The sequence below is a fragment of the Oenanthe melanoleuca genome, linkage group LGE22 (genome assembly GCF_029582105.1).
Source record: "Oenanthe melanoleuca isolate GR-GAL-2019-014 linkage group LGE22, OMel1.0, whole genome shotgun sequence".
NCBI lineage: Eukaryota > Metazoa > Chordata > Aves > Passeriformes > Muscicapidae > Oenanthe > Oenanthe melanoleuca.
The window spans coordinates 2939607-2955877 of record NC_079363.1 but is presented as its reverse complement, the minus strand read 5'-3'; the positions used below and the strand labels follow the sequence as shown (position 1 = coordinate 2955877).

Genomic DNA, 16271 nt, shown 5'->3' with positions numbered 1-16271 from the left:
CACTTACTCATGGAGACCTGCCTGGATGCTCTTGCTTTATTCACCTCTAGATTACAGGGCGTGTTTCTGGGCAGCCCCAAATATGGCAAAGCTCGTGGCGAATCTGTCAACAACCCTGTGCTGATGAAAATATTAAATTGCTTTCCACCTTCACGCCCAAGCTGTTCCAGCCCACCTCCAGCAGCAGATAAAAGGGAATACCCGGAGCTGTTGGAGCCAGAGAAGACTCTACAGGCTTCTTTCTGTCATCAACTCCGTTGGTGTTTCTGCTCCTCTGGATTTTGACTGTGCTAGGAGAGAGCAGCCATGTCTCGTCAGTCCGTCTGCAGGAGCTTTGCCGTCGGGGGCAGGAAGGGATTCAGCTCCTGCTCCGCTGTGGGTGGCGGGTTTGGGGGCGGCGGCGGCCGCAGCAGGATCAGCTACAGCTCGTACTCCTCGTCCCGGGGAGGAGGAGGAGGAGGAGGACACTGCGGGGGCTTCAGCAGCCGCAGCGCCCACGGCGCGGGGGGCAGCAGGGGGCTGGCCGTGGGCGGCGGGTACGGCGGCAGGATGGGCGGCCTCGGCGCGGGGATGAGCTGCGGAGGGCTGGGCATGGCCGGGGGCATGGCCGGGGGCATGGCCGGGGGCATGGCCGGGGGCATGGGGATGGGCGGCTTCGGTGGCGGAATGGGCGGCGGGGGCATGGGCGGAATGGGCGGCTTTGGCGCTCCCGGGTTCCCTGGAGGGATCCAGCCCGTGCAAGTCGACCCCAGCCTCCTGCGGCCGGTCCACGTGGAGATCGACCCCCAGATCCAGCAGGTCAAAAACCAGGAGAAGGAGCAGATCAAGACCCTGAACAACCAGTTCGCCTCCTTCATTGACAAGGTGAGAGTTTAGGACCATGTTTTTTGGAGGTGGCACATCAAACATATTTCTTGGGGTGTGGAATGGGAATTTTTTCACTTACCAATTGCTGTTGGAGTTGTCGGACCAATGCCTCAGCATCAAGTTGTAATTAGTCAGGTTTTATTAAGTAGCACTGAACAATAGAGGAGGTTTTGTGCTAATGGAAGACCAAAGAGAATATCTGGAAGGTATTCTGGTGATTTACTTGCCAAGGCACTTCTGCAGCCTCATTTTAGGTGATTCAGGGCAAAGTCATCATTGTAAATTTAATTGTCCTAAGAGTTCTCATTGCTGGGATTTGCTTTTTGATGAGACTTTCTTCTCAAAACCTGATTCTAGAAACTTCAGAACATTAAACTCCATTCCAATACTCTTGGATTATTTTCATTTAAAATAGAAGCCGAAGAAATAGAGAATCCCACCCAAGAGAATTCATGGGCAGTTGGGGAAGAAAATTTCATCTTTCTAGACTGGAAAGATGATGGCAAAGTCCAACCATGATGCTATGGAAAACTGGCATGATGTTTTCTACTGGCAACCTTTCTTTGTCCCCAAGGGAGACGTTCAGAATGACCCAAAACTTAATTGACTAATAATAAATAAATTAAATAATGCTTCTCATGGGCTTCAGGAGTTTGAATGCCCAAATGAGACATAGATGGGGAATGATTCCCTGGGCTCCCAAATCTCCCAGGAGTTGGATGTCTCCCTGGGGAATGTTTCACACCCCCTTTGTTGGCTGTAGGTGCGATTCCTGGAGCAGCAGAACAAGGTGCTCTCCACCAAGTGGGAGCTGCTCCAGCAGCAAGGGCCATCGGGGCCCAGGAAGAACCTGGATGTGATCTTTGAGAATTACATCCAGAACCTGCGGAGGCGGCTGGAGTCTCTGCTGGGCCAGCGGGGCCAGCTGGAGTCGGAGCTGCAGAACATGCGGCAGTACGTGGAGGAGTTCAAAACCAAGTGAGTGCGGGCACGGACAGGGACGGGGCAGCTGGGGCAGAGCCTGCAGGGCCGTGAGCAGGGCTGGCACAGCCTCACCTTGTGCTGCCCCCGCCGCAGGTACGAGGAGGAGATCAACCGCCGCACGGCTGCTGAGAACGAGTTCGTGGTGCTGAAGAAGGTGAGCCTGAAGACCCAGCAGGGATGGGGTGAGGGGGGACAGGAGGCAAAGACGTGGGAAGGACTCAGCTCCAAAATGGGGGGGATCCCAACAGGGAGAGCCAACAGCTCTTGTGTGATGAGACAAAGCCATGGTCCAACTCTGAGATCTTTCCTTTAGGACGTGGACTGTGCCTACATGACCAAAGTGGAGCTGGAAGCCAAGGTGGGAGCTCTGACTGATGAAATCAACTTCCTGAGGTGCATCTATGAGGAGGTAGGAGCTCTCCCTTCCCCTGGGTGAAGTTTTAATGAGGGTGTGGTGGCTAAAGACACCAAGGCTGGGCTGGGCATCTTTGTGGGTTTGATCTGGAGAGGTTGCCTGGAGCTGCCTCTCTTCTCTCCCCTCATGAGATGGTGCCTCTGACTCGTGCCTTGGTTGCAGGAGCTGTCTCAGATGCAGACGATCAGCCGGGATCTGTCCGTGGTGGTGTCCATGGACAACAACCGGCACCTGGACCTGGACAGCATCATCGAGGAGGTTCGGCGCCAGTACGAGCAGATCGCCCAGAGCAGCCGGGCTGAGGCCGAGGCCTGGTACCAGAGCAGGGTGAGCTGGGCAGGGCTGAGGCAGCTGGGGCACTCCCAGGCTTGAACTACCTGAGTTTTTGGTGGGTTGTGTCCCTCATGGATGTCTTTGCTGCCCATGTCTCCAGTATGAGGAGCTGCAGAACACTGCTGGGAAACACGGGGACAGCCTCCGCAACACCAAGATGGAGATCCAGGAGCTGACCAGGAACGTCCAGAGGCTGCGGGCTGAGATTGAGAACGTGAAGAAGCAGGTAAGAGACAGTCAGCTCCTCACTGGGTAACAGCTGGGTCAGGATGGGGCTGGGTGGTGAGAGGGAAAGCAGCCATGAAAATTCACGCACTTTGGAGGAGATGGATTTTTTTGGTCTGTTTTCCCTCCAGTTTGTACCATGAGGCTGCTCCAGTAGAGGGTGGGCAGAAAGGATCTCACACACTGGTTTTCCCTTCCTCAGAACCAGCAGCTCCAGTCAGCCATCGCTGAGGCTGAGGAGAGGGGGGAGATGGCCATCAAGGATGCCAGGAGGAAGCTGGAAGAGCTGGAATGTGCCCTGAACAAGGACAAGGAGGAGCTGGCTCGCCTGCTGAAGGAGTACCAGGAGCTGCTGAACACCAAAATTGCCCTGGATGTTGAGATTGCCATGTACAGGAAGCTGCTGGAGGGAGAGGAGAACAGGTACTTGATTGGCACCAATTTGACTAAATTCTTGACAGATTATAAGATGTGGGTAAAACTCCTGAATCCACACAAAAGGTTGATTTCGTGTCATTCACGCTCGAGTTCTCAAGTATTTATTGATTATATTAAGCATAAACATACTTAACGGGTTTTCTCTCTTTAAAGAATGTGAAGGTAAAGGTTGCTAATTTTTTAAAAGAATAATTGGAAAATTCTGAAAAAAATACTGAAGAGGTTGCTAAATTTTTTTTAAAGAATAAATGAGCAATATAAACTTGCACAAAAATGGGAAATTCTCAACTGAAGAGCTGTGCACTTCCCAGAGGAATAACTGGTCCCATTTTCCCTCACAGGCTGTGCAACGACAGCATGTCCAACGTCAATGTCTGTGAGTATCTGCCCTGGGGTCCCTCAGGAGTGGTAGAACTTGTTCTTTTGGGAAACAGGTGAGCAACCTGCGCTTCTCTTCCAGCCGTGGTGGGCAGGACGACTGTCTCCGGCGGCAGAGGAGGCATGGGAGGAGGATTCGGAGGCAGCGGCATGGGAGGAGGATTCGGAGGCGGCAGCTGCGGCATGGGAGGAGGATTCGGAGGCAGCGGCATGGGAGGAGGAATGGGAGGCGGCGGCATGTGCGGAGGAGGCAGCAGCTTCGGAGGAGGCAGCATGGGGGGCAGCTGCGGCATGGGGGGAGCGATGTACGGCGGGGGCTTCTCCTCCGGGAGCGGGAGGATGTGCGGCTCCGGCGGGGGATCCTCCTCCGTGCGGAGATGCGTCACCACCACCTCGGTCAAATCCTCGGGAGTGAGGTTCTGAGCCCCGAGGCTGACAGGGAAAGAAGCAGCTCCTCTCTCCTCCTGACAGCAGCCCAGCCTCCGCAGCCAGCCCTGCTCCTGCAGGGGATGAGCTGTGCCCCCGCAGCTCATGCGGCTCCTGGTCCCAGCCGGGCTCGGTGGCGATGCCGTGCGTGTCCCGGCACCAGGAGCTGCCTGGCAGGAGGGGCCGCTCTGCCTTCCTCGCTGTTGTACATTTCTTGCGGCAAATGTGTATAAAACCCCTCTTTCCTCCCTTCTTCTGTGTGTGTCCCGCCCGCCTTCCCCGGGATGTTGCCATTCCCAATAAATCGCAGAGAACATTCACGATGTTGTTGTGTCCCTGCTGCGGGAGCCTCTCTGGGCAGGGTGGTTCGTGCGTTGGGGAAGCAGCTTGTTGGGAAGCTGGGATCATTCTTGCTCAGTGTGTCGTACCTGTGCTTTGATGGAGCCCAACGGGGGGGCCAGGGCAGGCGTCCCCGCTCAGGTGATGCCTGACGCTCACCTGGAGGCACAAGTCCAGGTGGTGGGCGCTGGATGCTCAGTTCACACAATGCTCAGTGACTGTGAGCCAGCAGAAGACCAGACTGAGGGATGCAGGAGCCTGCTCAATCTCCTGACGTGGGGAATCACCCAGTTCATCCCTGGAATCCTGTAGAGTCATTCCCACTGCAGATTTCTGCAACTGCTGGGTCTGGAAACCTCCAGCACAAATGGGTCCAGTATCCTCCCAGTCATTGAGCTATTCCCAGTTTTTGAGCTCAGCTTTAGGAACACAAAGGCACTCAGTGCCTCAGTGCCCACATCACATCTCTCCAGGTGTGGCAACATTCCTGAAGCTCTAGGAAAGGGACTTTTTCAATCCCTATTGGGTTTTGGAAGCTCTGCAAGGGGTCTGCTGAAACCTGTGTCCTGCAACTTAGGCAGGAACATTCCCAGTGCCGTGTGGCCAGAGCAGTAGAGACCCACAGGGGCTGAGGGATGATGAGAATCAGCAGCAGCAGGTGGGAGCTGACACTGGATCAGTCAGAGTTTCGGGTTTTTCGGGTTGTGATGAGGGGCGGGCAGGGTAGGACCCCTTGGGTGGGAGAGCTGGTGAACACGGATAACAGTGGGTCTGGATGTTGGTCAGGCACTGCCTCTGGTGTGCACCTGGGCTTGGGATGACCAGGTGAGCTGCACAGCTCAGCACTCAGAGAGCAGGGGAGCAGCAGAGAGCCATGGACCATCCCTGAGCAGCCGTGGGAACGCAGGGGCTGGGAGCTGTGATTCATCCATCCATGAGCTCCTCTCCCTGACAAGTCCATCAAATTCCCAGTGGCTCATCCTTGCTCCAGGAGCAGGAGGGAGAGATCTGGAGGAGCTCAGGAGGGGGTTTGGGAAGGGAGTCTGGAGAGTTTTATCTGGGCCGTGCTGTGGTTCCTCCACCACCTGGAGAGATCAAAGAGGCAGGAAACGCTGTCAGTGGTGGTTCAGGAGTCCCACAACAGCCTCTGGGAGTTGCTGATGTTCCAGAGTGGGTCAGGAAGCTGCAGACTGAGGAGGAGGCCCAGGAAAGGCTGGAGTGAGCTTTTCCAAGTGAGCTCTTGGAAAAGGGAGTTCACCCCACTTTGAGGGATGCTGGAGCTGGGATTTGGCTGGGTTTTGGCCAAATGAAGATGCTGAGTAAGCAATGCCTGTGCGAAGCTGGTGTTGTGCCAGGAGCACTTTGAGGTTTGGCTTGGGGCAAGAGTCACCTGTTTTGGTGCTTAATCACCTGTTTCAGCATTTAATTGTAAGAGCCTATTTCTTCTAAACTTTACAATGAGCTTTACACGGCGTTGCAGCGCTGCTGAGGAGTCATTGCGACACCTCCCCCTGCTCTTGGCTGGGCAGAAGCGAAGCTGGAGCGCGGCTCCGGCTCCATCCACGGTTTCTGCCGAGTTCACATTTTCCTGGTGTCGATGATTCTGCTGTGCACAGCTCCTTGTGCAAGAGATCTGAGGGCATGGCTGGAGCCCAGCTGCCTGCCGAGTTTTACCTGGAGGAGACTCAGGTGACTCCAGGTTTGGAATAATCTGCACATCTTGTCTGAAGACGTCAGAGTGACTCAATCTGGGCGTCTTATCTGCAGGAGCTGACTGTGGTCAGCACCCAGGCATCTGGCTGACTTTGCAGATCTTCCTCCTCCTTGGGGAACCTCCTCGTGGGATGTTCCAGTGAAGTCCTGGTGCCTTCATTCCACGGCTTTGGCAGCTGGGAGGGAGGCCAGGAAAAGGGACAACCTGTTTTGTCCACCTAAACCCGAGCCAGTCTGAAGCTGCCCTGGGCTGCTCGTCATGACTGAGTGTGCTGGGCTGCAGGAGGGTCTGGAGAACTGAAATCTCCATCTGGGAGATGACCATGGAGAAACCAGCCCATCTTGACTGCAGCTGCTTTTGGCAGGGAGGTGTCCCTGCAGTGCTGTGGGGGTGCTGTCCATTCTCCAGCTGCAGGAACACTCCTGGGTAACCCCTGGCCAGCCCTTGGTCCCCCTCAGGGCTGGGATAGCCCTTTGCCAACTGTTTAGCCCATTAATGGTGGGATAGTCCTTGGCCAACTGTTGTGTCCTTCAATTGCCAAATAACTGCTGCCAACTGTTGAGTTCCTAAGGGTGGGATAATCTTGGCCAACAGTTGAATCCCCATCAACTACAACGTCCTCCCCTCCCTCCCATTCCACACAGTCTGTGGCTCCATAAGCCTCATTCCAGTGACAATCAATGACACTCATGTTTCTGATTCCTCCAGTTGCTTTTGGAAGTGTTTTTCTGGGCTGGTTTCCCAAAGTGTTTGCTGTGTCTATGGCCACCAGCTAATTCCTAGGGATGCTTTCAAACCACATTTACCTGCCCAAATCTCCTGTGGGACCATGAAAACCACAGATGCACTCGTGAAGCTTAAAAACAGGATATTTTTTGACTGCTGAAGTGCTTTAAAAATATATATTTCCCTTGACTTTTTAAATGTTTTTCAGGAAATAAGAATGAAGAAAATGTTGGTATTCTTTACCAATAACATTAATAAATGTAACTAAAATATTTATTTGATTAGTAAGGCTCAGAAGGTACCTGCCAGATGTCCTTCATGTGAGTGTCCAAATCCATTGCCGGGGAGTTAGTGCATGAAATTAAACATTATTGTCAGTCATCATTACAACACGCCTGGAGCGTCCTTTCCATCCTCTGTGGTTTGACCATCCCTGTGGCCATTGGAAAAGCACAAGTAAGGAGCTGGACATCCTTGTTCCCTTGCTCTGGTGCTCATAATCCCAGGACCTGCTTGTCCCAGACTTTCCCAGCTGATGCTCTTAGGAAGGAACTAAGCAGCTCAGAGAAAACAGAAATGCTGACCCCTGCTAAATGTTAATGATGTGGCATTTTTACACTTGGAAAGCCACTGTGAATTTTCCACTTAACAAGAAGATTTGGGGTGTGCTTGGGGGAATTGTGAAAGCCTCATTCCATCTGGGTTTCACCAAAATGCTTGGCTGGTGTGGAGTGTCAGGAGAAAAAATCTGGAGTCAGACAATCTGTGGAGTCGTTAGGAGCAGGCAGGGAAGTGGGAGGAGGGAAGAACATGACAACATCACTGTAAAACATATTTTTCCAGATGAAATAAAGATATGGGAGTCCACTTACTCACAGAAACCTGCCTCGGTGCTCCTGCTTTTCCTTCTGCACGGCGAAGCGGATTTCTGGGTGGAGTCACCAATTTGGCAAAAATCTGGTAACCGCACCAAGCTGATGAAGACAGTAAATTTGTTTCCTCTTCACGCCCAAGCTGTCCCAGCCCACCTCAGGAGCAGATAAAAGGGAATGCCTGGAGCTGTGAAGCCAGAGAAGACTCTGAGCACTTCTCTCTGCCCTCAGCACCAGCTCAGCTCTGTCGATCTCTCCTTGCTCCCCAGTTTTGGATCTTTTGAGGAGAACCATGTCCCGCCAGTCTGTCTGCAGGAGCTTTGGAGTCGGGAGCAAAAGGGGATTCAGCTCCTGCTCTGCTGTTGGAGGTGGCTTTGGAGGCAGTGGCCGCAGCAGGATCAGCTACAGCTCGTTCTCCACGTCCAGGGGGATCGGAGGAGGCGGCGGACGCTGCGGAGGATTCAGCAGCCGGAGCCTCCACAACCTGGGGGGCAGCACGAGGATTTCCATGGGCAGCTCTTACGGCAGCGGCTACGGATGTAGAATGGGTGGCTTTGGTGGAGGATTTCCAGGAGGATTTGGTGGCATTGGAGGAGGTGTCATTGGTGGAGGAATGGGCGGCTTTGGGGGCCCCGTCAGAGGCGGCCCTGGGTTCCCTGGAGGGATCCAGCCGGTGCAGGTGGACCCAACCCTCCTGCGGCCCGTCCACGTGGACATTGACCCTCAGATCCAGCAAGTGAAGTGCCAGGAGAAGGAGCAGATCAAGACTCTGAACAACCAGTTTGCCTCCTTCATCGACAAGGTGAGAGCTTGGAGCTGGACTTGCTCGGGAATGGGAAAACTGCAGAAATTCCTTTTGCTCTGGAGAGGGAAATGTTGTCCTTCTCTGCTCAGAGTTGGGTTGAGATGGTTTCCATTGGGTTCCATCTGGTTTCCTCCTGAGGAAATGTAAAAATTTAGTATCCACAGAGAAACTGGACAACTTTCTCCAGGTTTGGTGGATGCACATTGGTTTTCTCTCCAGTGCAGACAGCCCAAAGTGAAGGGGATATATTCAGTGACTAAAGTATTTCTTTAAGTCTGTCCTTTTTCTGGGATAATTTTTGCTCAAGGAGCATAAAATCTAGGAATGAAATTTTAAAAAATCCCAACCATTTCTTGTTTCAGTTTAAGTGCAGATGAGTACCCTTTAAATTATCTGAAATGGGAAAATATTGGTTATAAGTGTGCTCCATATTTTTTTAAAATACATGACGTGTATATGGAATAATTTCCGTGTCTGATAAGAGGAGTGTTCTTGAATATGGAGACCAATGGGATTCCATTCACTGGAAGGTCAAAAAGAATCTGATGGTCCTGAAAATTAATGTCGAAAATCCCAACTGGTATTGGAAATAATTTGTAAGATTGTAATGGAAGCATTTCAATAGCTACACCTCGCCTCCAAAAAAATAACCAACAAAAAAAGAGCAGAAATACAGGAGGAGAAAAGAGGCGGAATTTAAGGATGATGAGGGAAAAAAGGAGAAAAAAGGGAGGAATTTTCCCCGTGGAAGCAGAGATCATGCTAAGGTTTTGGGGAATGATTCCTTCCAAAGCTCCCAGGAGGTTTGAGCAGGGATGTCTCCCTGGGGAATGTTTCACACCCCCTTTGTTGGCTGTAGGTGCGATTCCTGGAGCAGCAGAACAAGGTGCTCTCCACCAAGTGGGAGCTGCTCCAGCAGCAAGGGCCATCGGGGCCCAGGAAGAACCTGGATGTGATCTTTGAGAATTACATCCAGAACCTGCGGAGGCGGCTGGAGTCTCTGCTGGGCCAGCGGGGCCAGCTGGAGTCGGAGCTGCAGAACATGCGGCAGTACGTGGAGGAGTTCAAAACCAAGTGAGTGCGGGCACGGACAGGGACGGGGCAGCTGGGGCAGAGCCTGCAGGGCCGTGAGCAGGGCTGGCACAGCCTCACCTTGTGCTGCCCCCGCCGCAGGTACGAGGAGGAGATCAACCGCCGCACGGCTGCTGAGAACGAGTTCGTGGTGCTGAAGAAGGTGAGCCTGAAGACCCAGCAGGGATGGGGTGAGGGGGGACAGGAGGCAAAGACGTGGGAAGGACTCAGCTCCAAAATGGGGGGATCCCAACAGGGAGAGCCAACAGCTCTTGTGTGATGAGACAAAGCCATGGTCCAACTCTGAGATCTTTCCTTTAGGACGTGGACTGTGCCTACATGACCAAAGTGGAGCTGGAAGCCAGGGTGGGAGCTCTGACTGATGAAATCAACTTCCTGAGGTGCATCTATGAGGAGGTAGGAACTCTCTCTTCTCCAGGGGGCTGGACTTGCATTGAGGAGGCCAAACATCAAGATTGGATGAGTGCCTGGGTGCATTTAGGCTCGAGCTGGTGCCTCTGACTCATGCCTTGGTTGCAGGAGCTGTCTCAGATGCAGACGATCAGCCGGGATCTGTCCGTGGTGGTGTCCATGGACAACAACCGGCACCTGGACCTGGACAGCATCATCGAGGAGGTTCGGCGCCACTATGAGCAGATCGCCCAGAGCAGCCGGGCTGAGGCCGAGGCCTGGTACCAGAGCAGGGTGAGCTGGGCAGGGCTGAGGGAACCCCCTGAGTTTGTGGTTGGTTGTGTCCCTGATGGTCTTTTCCCCATGCCTGCAGTATGAGGAGCTCCAGAGCACGGCCGGCCGGCACGGGGACAACCTGCGCAACACCAAGATGGAGATCCAGGAGCTGACCAGGAATGTCCAGAGGCTGCGGACAGAGATTGAGAACGTCAAGAAGCAGGTGGGGCTTGGCCAGTGCCTCGTGGGTTCCTCCTCTTTTCTCTCCAGTTTGTGCCATGAGGATGCTCCAGCAGAGGGTGGGCAGAGGGAATTAATAAATCTATTTTCTTCTCCACAGAACCATCATCTCCAGTCAGCCATCGCTGAGGCTGAGGAGAGGGGGGAGATGGCCACCAAGGATGCCAGGAGGAAGCTGGAAGAGCTGGAATGTGCCCTGAGCAAGGACAAGGAGGAGCTGGCTCGCCTGCTGAAGGAGTACCAGGAGCTGCTGAACATCAAGATTGCGCTGGACGTTGAGATCGCCATGTACAGGAAGCTGCTGGAGGGCGAGGAGAACAGGTGAGGCCTCCCACCAGTGGCTGGGCCAGGGCTCTGCCCCCCCTTGGCTCAGATTCATCTCTAATCATCCCTTGCAGCACATTTAACATTGAATTCCGATTCCTTTCCTTTTTTCCTCCAAATTTTGAAGACCAAAACAGAAACGTAGTCCCCACCGGAAATAGTTCTCAGGGGCTTGATTGATCTTATATGAAACAGGATATAAAAGGAATATCTGGGGAAGGGTTTTGCTCCCGACTGTGTCTAGATTCTGACTGCTGTTCCTCTCCCTACACAGGCTCTGCTTAGAGAACCCCTCCAACGTGAATGTCTGTAAGTACCCACACATAGTTTCCTGCGCAGAATTTGCTCTGTGCTTGGTTTTGTGGAGATTCAGGACGTTGCCTGGTGCTCAGCGAGGCTCTCCCTCTCTTGCAGCCGTGGTGGGCAGGAGCGCCGTGTGCGGGGGCAGAGCTGGCAGCGGCCTGGGAGGAGGAGTGTGCGGCGGGAGCGCCGGCAGCTGCGGCGGGGCAGGAGCGATGCTCGGCGGCGGCTTCTCCTCCGGCAGCGGCAGGATGTGCGGCACTGCCGGCGGCAGCTTCGCGGCCGGGGGCGGCTCCTCGGTGCGGAGATGTGTCACCACCACCACGGTCAAATCCTCCGCGGTCAAATACTGAGCCCTCGCCCCCGTCCTCCCAGCGAAAGCAGCACCTTCCTCTTCCTCCCGCCAGCAGCGCAGCCCTTCCATCCCCAGGAGGAAACAGCTCCTGGGGGAAATCTCCCAGAGCGAGGTGGAAAACAGACACGTCCCTCTGGGGCGGCACATCTCCCTGGCGAGTGCCCGGCCCTGCAGAGCTCCCCAGGGCTGTGCACCAGCTGAGCAGGAGCCTGTGCAGACCTGCTCTTTCCTGACCCTTTTCACAGCCCGTGTTCCCCCCGTGGGTCCCCCGCACCCTGCCCCAGCTGTGGCAGGAGCCCACATCAGCAGGAGGAGGGAGATGATGTCCCACAGTCACATTTAGGAGTGAGAAACAGGTCTGGAGCTGTCCACCTTCCCCAGGTGGAGTAATTTGGCAGCTTTAATGTTTATGGATCTTTTCCCTTTCCTCCTGCCCGCCTGGAGCGTGTGGCCCTGTTCCCCCCAGTCGTGTGAATCAGCTGCTTCCTGCCAGTGCCCTGCCCAGGGTCCTCCAGCACCAATAAACTGCAGAGAGATGAAGATGCTCTTGTGTTCTCATCACTCGACGCTCCCCAGGGGAGGGAAACACGGGTTGGATCAGGGTGATTGCAGGACAAGTGCAGACTGAACAGCAAAATAACTGAGAGCAGCCCTGGGAGAAGGACTTGGGGGTGCTGGTGGCTGAGAGCTGGACCAGAGGAGGGGGTGTCCTGCCCTGCTCAGGTGAGACCCCACCTGCAGAGCTGCCCTGCCAGGGAGGATGAGGAGCTGCTGCAGGGCTGGAGCCCCTCTGGAGCCAGGCTGGGAGAGCTGGAGCTCACCTGGAGATAAGTGAGAGAAAACCTTTGAGCCTCTCCTAAGGGGGTCCAGGAGAGCTGGAGAGGGACTTGGAAAGGGAGTGAAGGGACAAGAGGTGATGACTTCAAACTGGAAAAGAGGAGATTTAGATGGGATGTCCTGGCTGTGAGGGCAGGGAGGCCCTGGAATGGATTTCCCTGAGATTGCCCCATTGCTGGAAGTGTCCAAGGCCAGGACAGGGCTTGGAGAAACCTGGGATATGGGAGGTGTGCCTGCCCACAGCAGGGCATGGAATGGGATGGGACGAGCTCTAAGATCCTGTCCAACCCAAACCCCTCCATGAGCCTATTTTGAGCTGATATGGATGATCTTGAGAATGTCAAGGTGTTTCCTTGCCATCATCCTGAGATTCATTATTCCCATTTGGGGTTTGGGTTGGCTGGAGCAGCCTGGTCTAATGGAAGGTGCCCTGCCCATGGCAGGGGGTGGAACTGGGTGGGTTTGAGGATCCCTTCCCACTTTCTGTGACCATCTCATTCCATCTCCTGCCACGGAGGAGTCTCCAGTGGGTGGCTGGAGCCAGGCTGAGGAGGATAAATCCTCCCTGGGGCTGGCACAAGGAGAGCAGCACCCTCTCCTGTCTGGCTGGCTCTTACAGCAGCTCCTCGTCCGTGGGAAGGTCTGACAACTCTGACTGGACACAAATTACTCACAAAGGAAAAAAAAGCCAGTATGAAAGAATAAGCCAGAGCCCAGAACCTGCCATCAGAGCTGCAGGCTGCTCAGCCAGGTTAGTCATTAGTCCTCTCCAAATTACATCCCACTGCAGCCAAATCCATTTGATTAATGCTTGACTGGATTATTCTGTAGCTCTGGGAGGAGCAAGAGGTGAATCAGCCCTGGCTTCTCTGCAGTGTGTGTTAGGGAAGGTGGGACCAGATGGGATTTAAGGTCCTTTCCAACTTCAGCCATTCCATGGTTCTATGACTGATCTGGTGCAGATAAAATATGGAAATGGAGATCAGTATTGTCAAGTCCTTGTCATCTAAACAAGCAAAATAAGGAAGAAATTATTATTTTTATTTGAACCAGTGTTATTTCCTGCTGTTTTTCTTACCCCTGATTTCCTTCAGTTCACCCTCCCAGCTTCTGAATGATGCTTATCCTCCTGTTTGAGTAAAAATAACATTTCTGATTCTTGGTTGGGATGGGAAAGACCAAAAAGTCATGGCCCTCTTCCTTATCCCAGGGAAGACCCTGAAATCATCTCCTCCCTCCTGATCCCAGGGAACAGTCCAGGGCCAGGTGTGGACCCCAGAGGTTCAAAGCCCAGGAGAGTCGTGGGGACACCTGGGGAAGGTGGCAGAGAGGACAGAGATCTCCAGCCAAAGGTGCTGATGTCACCCTGCCAAAACACACGAGATTTTTCTGAGTTCCCTGAGTTTTCCTGGAGGGGAGCCAAGAGATGCCAGGGTTTGTCATTCCCATCTCTGCACTCATGAGATGGGAGGTGAAGGAAGCTGCTCAAGTGCGTGGTGCTGGGATGAGAGGGTTGGGATCCCTGTGCCGTTCTGTGGGCACTGAGAGCTGCTGCTTCCCATCCAGGGATGCCAGGAAACACACTGAGGGGCTGGAGCATGTCCAGGGACAGGGACAGAGCTGGGGAGGGGCTGAAGCCACAGAGGAGGGTCTGGAGAGCTCCTGAGGAGCAGCTGAGGGAGCTGGGAGGGGGAGCAGCTGCAGAAATCAGGCTTGGGGGAACCTTCTCACTCTGCAGAGCTGCTGACAGGAGGATGCAGGGCAGGGAAGTGTCATTGCTCCACTGGGTCAGGGCATGGCTGATCCCTCCTCTTCTGCATCAGAACATGAGAAGAAACCGAATCAGTGCCGTGTTTTAAACCTCCTTGGGAAATTAACCCAAGTGGCATTTTATTGCTGCAATTAGGGCTGTAATGAGTTTTTAATTGCTGCTAATCATGTTTGTGGTGGGAGGGCCTCGGGAGCCAGCATGGCTTTTTCCCCTGGAGGAGACTCCCCCAGTTTGGCTTGCAGGGATGACTTTGGGCAGCTGGGGAGCAGGGAACATTTGCTGGAATATTTGCTTTTGTGAGAAGCACTGGATTGCCACCTGGGAGGTGACCTCCCCCTTCATCCTCCAGGCTGGGGTTTTCCTGGCACACTTCTGAGCAGCTGGAGCCCTCTGGGATCTTGAGGATGGGACGTTCAGGAAGGAACAGAGAGGTTAAAGAAGGTTAAAAGTGGGGACCAACATCCTGTGAACCCCTCTCTGCACTTCAAACACAACACTCCCAGTTCTCTCACCTCCAACTTGATTGGTCTAAAAAACCAGGTCAAATACACACTAGAAAACCCTCTGACCTCCTCCAGAGAGACCAAAATGAGCAGCTCATGGAAGCAGTGACCTCCACGGAGTGTCTGGGCTTTGGGAGGAGAACTCCTGTGGGCAAACACATCGACAGAGGTGCCTAAAGCTGTGCAACTTCCAAAGAAAGTTAGCTAAGGGGAGCTCTTCCCTTTGCTTTCCACACAGTGCTCCTGATGTTTAATCCAGGATACTCCACCACCTCCTTGGGTTCCTTGTGGGTGAATCCACTGCCAGTCTCCAGGGTGACTTGTGCCAGGACCCAGAGGCATCTGTGTCCCAGAGCATCACCTGCAGCTGTGCAGAAAAATGTGGGCCCTTTGTCTAATTGACATTCACCCAGCTTTGCCTGGACAGATTGAGCTGACAGATGAGCACTTTTCCTGCTGGACTTGGCCCCTGTTGGATGCTGACCCTGCCTGAGCAGAACAGCTGCTCCCACCCAGCCCCAGGACCTGGATGGGCTCTCTGGGAACGTGGAGCCTCCTGCTCCCTCCCAGCCCTGCCTCAGCTGCAGCTGGGACAGGTAGAGCTGGATTTGCTCAACTCGTGGCAACTGCAACATCCACACCTGCTGCTGGCAGAGACCATTTCCCCTTCCTCCCCTTCCTCCTCCCACCCATTTCATTGGCACGGTGGAGCTTCCCTGAGCTCCTCCTCCTTCCACCCTCCCCAGTTCTGTCCTGGGAATGGAATGATATTCCATGGGTTTATAGGCACAACCCCAAACCCCCATTATCTCATTTCGTTGGAGTGTGGGTTGAATCAATTCTTCCTCCTGTGGACTGGGGACTCAGCTGCTCTGGGAGGGTGGACACAGGCACAAAATGTCACAGAATGCCAGGGGGAGGCTTGGAGCCTTTGCAAGGGAAAGTTCTGTGATGCACCTGAACCTGCTGGTGACCTCCAGGTGCTGCTGTGACACCTCAACTGTCACTGTCCTCCAGGTACTGCTGTGACACACCTGAACCTGTCACTGTCCTCAGATGTTTCTGTGACACCTGAACCTGTCAGTGACCTCCAGACCCTCCTCACACACCTGAACCTGTCAGTGACCTCCAGGTGCTGCTGTGACACCTGAACCTGTCACTGTCCTCAGAGGCTGCTGTGACACACCTGAACGTGTCACTGTCCTCCAGGTCAATGACAGATTGGTTTTCCCACAAGGTCAGGCTGAGATGGGAATTTCTTGGGTACAAACCCACCCACGTTCCAGGTCGTGACTCTGGCTCACAACCAGGAGGAAGGTGACAGGAGAGGAGCTGGGTTGTGCCCATGTTTGTGCTGGGTCTCTCTGGGCTGGGGATCCTCTGCTGGATCTGATCCATTCAGGAACAGCTGAAATGGGAACTGCTCTTGTATCAGCCTTGGACAAGGAGCTCCTGTTGGCCCCAGGGAGCCTTGGAGCTGCCCCCCTCCCTCCTCCCCACGAGAACCCTCACTGAACGAGTTCTGCCATTCCTGGGGGGCTCTGCAGGTGTCTGTGACTCCCTGGAGGAAAGGCTGGGCTGGTGGCCAAGGAGCTGAGCCCTTCACCTGGACTGGGGGCATCTGGGAAATCATCCCAGGGCCCCAGTGCCCCACAGGGAGG

The 16271-nt window shown here is 54.2% G+C and overlaps 2 protein-coding genes across 2 annotated transcripts; both read left to right on the top strand.

The window, feature by feature from the left end:
• The first annotated feature begins 269 nt into the window (after positions 1-269).
• LOC130265904 (keratin, type II cytoskeletal 3-like) lies at positions 270-4307 on the top strand. The gene is made up of 9 exons (XM_056515241.1): positions 270-864; positions 1631-1845; positions 1945-2005; positions 2165-2260; positions 2429-2593; positions 2700-2825; positions 3027-3247; positions 3604-3638; positions 3723-4307. The coding sequence occupies exons 1-9, from the start codon at positions 307-309 to the stop codon at positions 4061-4063; spliced, it is 1818 nt and encodes a 605-aa protein (XP_056371216.1). The 5' UTR covers positions 270-306; the 3' UTR covers positions 4064-4307.
• A 3607-nt stretch (positions 4308-7914) lies between these two features.
• LOC130265900 (keratin, type II cytoskeletal 6C-like) lies at positions 7915-11975 on the top strand. Its single transcript, XM_056515236.1, has 9 exons — positions 7915-8519; positions 9382-9596; positions 9696-9756; positions 9915-10010; positions 10134-10298; positions 10378-10503; positions 10621-10841; positions 11119-11153; positions 11259-11975. Exons 1-9 carry the CDS (start codon positions 8010-8012, stop codon positions 11495-11497), a joined length of 1668 nt encoding a protein of 555 aa, XP_056371211.1. The 5' UTR covers positions 7915-8009; the 3' UTR covers positions 11498-11975.
• The last annotated feature ends 4296 nt before the right edge of the window (positions 11976-16271 follow it).

Bases quoted from the DNA above. Each gene is read 5' to 3' on its own strand.
- LOC130265904 (XM_056515241.1), top strand. From the start codon at position 307: ATGTCTCGTCAGTCCGTCTGCAGGAGCTTTGCCGTCGGGGGCAGGAAG. The intron at 865-1,630 runs GTGAGAGTTTAG...TGTTGGCTGTAG, and splicing joins TCGCCTCCTTCATTGACAAG to GTGCGATTCCTGGAGCAGCA. The intron at 2,006-2,164 runs GTGAGCCTGAAG...TCTTTCCTTTAG, and splicing joins AGTTCGTGGTGCTGAAGAAG to GACGTGGACTGTGCCTACAT.
- LOC130265900 (XM_056515236.1), top strand. From the start codon at position 8,010: ATGTCCCGCCAGTCTGTCTGCAGGAGCTTTGGAGTCGGGAGCAAAAGG. The intron at 8,520-9,381 runs GTGAGAGCTTGG...TGTTGGCTGTAG, and splicing joins TTGCCTCCTTCATCGACAAG to GTGCGATTCCTGGAGCAGCA. The intron at 10,504-10,620 runs GTGGGGCTTGGC...TCTTCTCCACAG, and splicing joins TTGAGAACGTCAAGAAGCAG to AACCATCATCTCCAGTCAGC.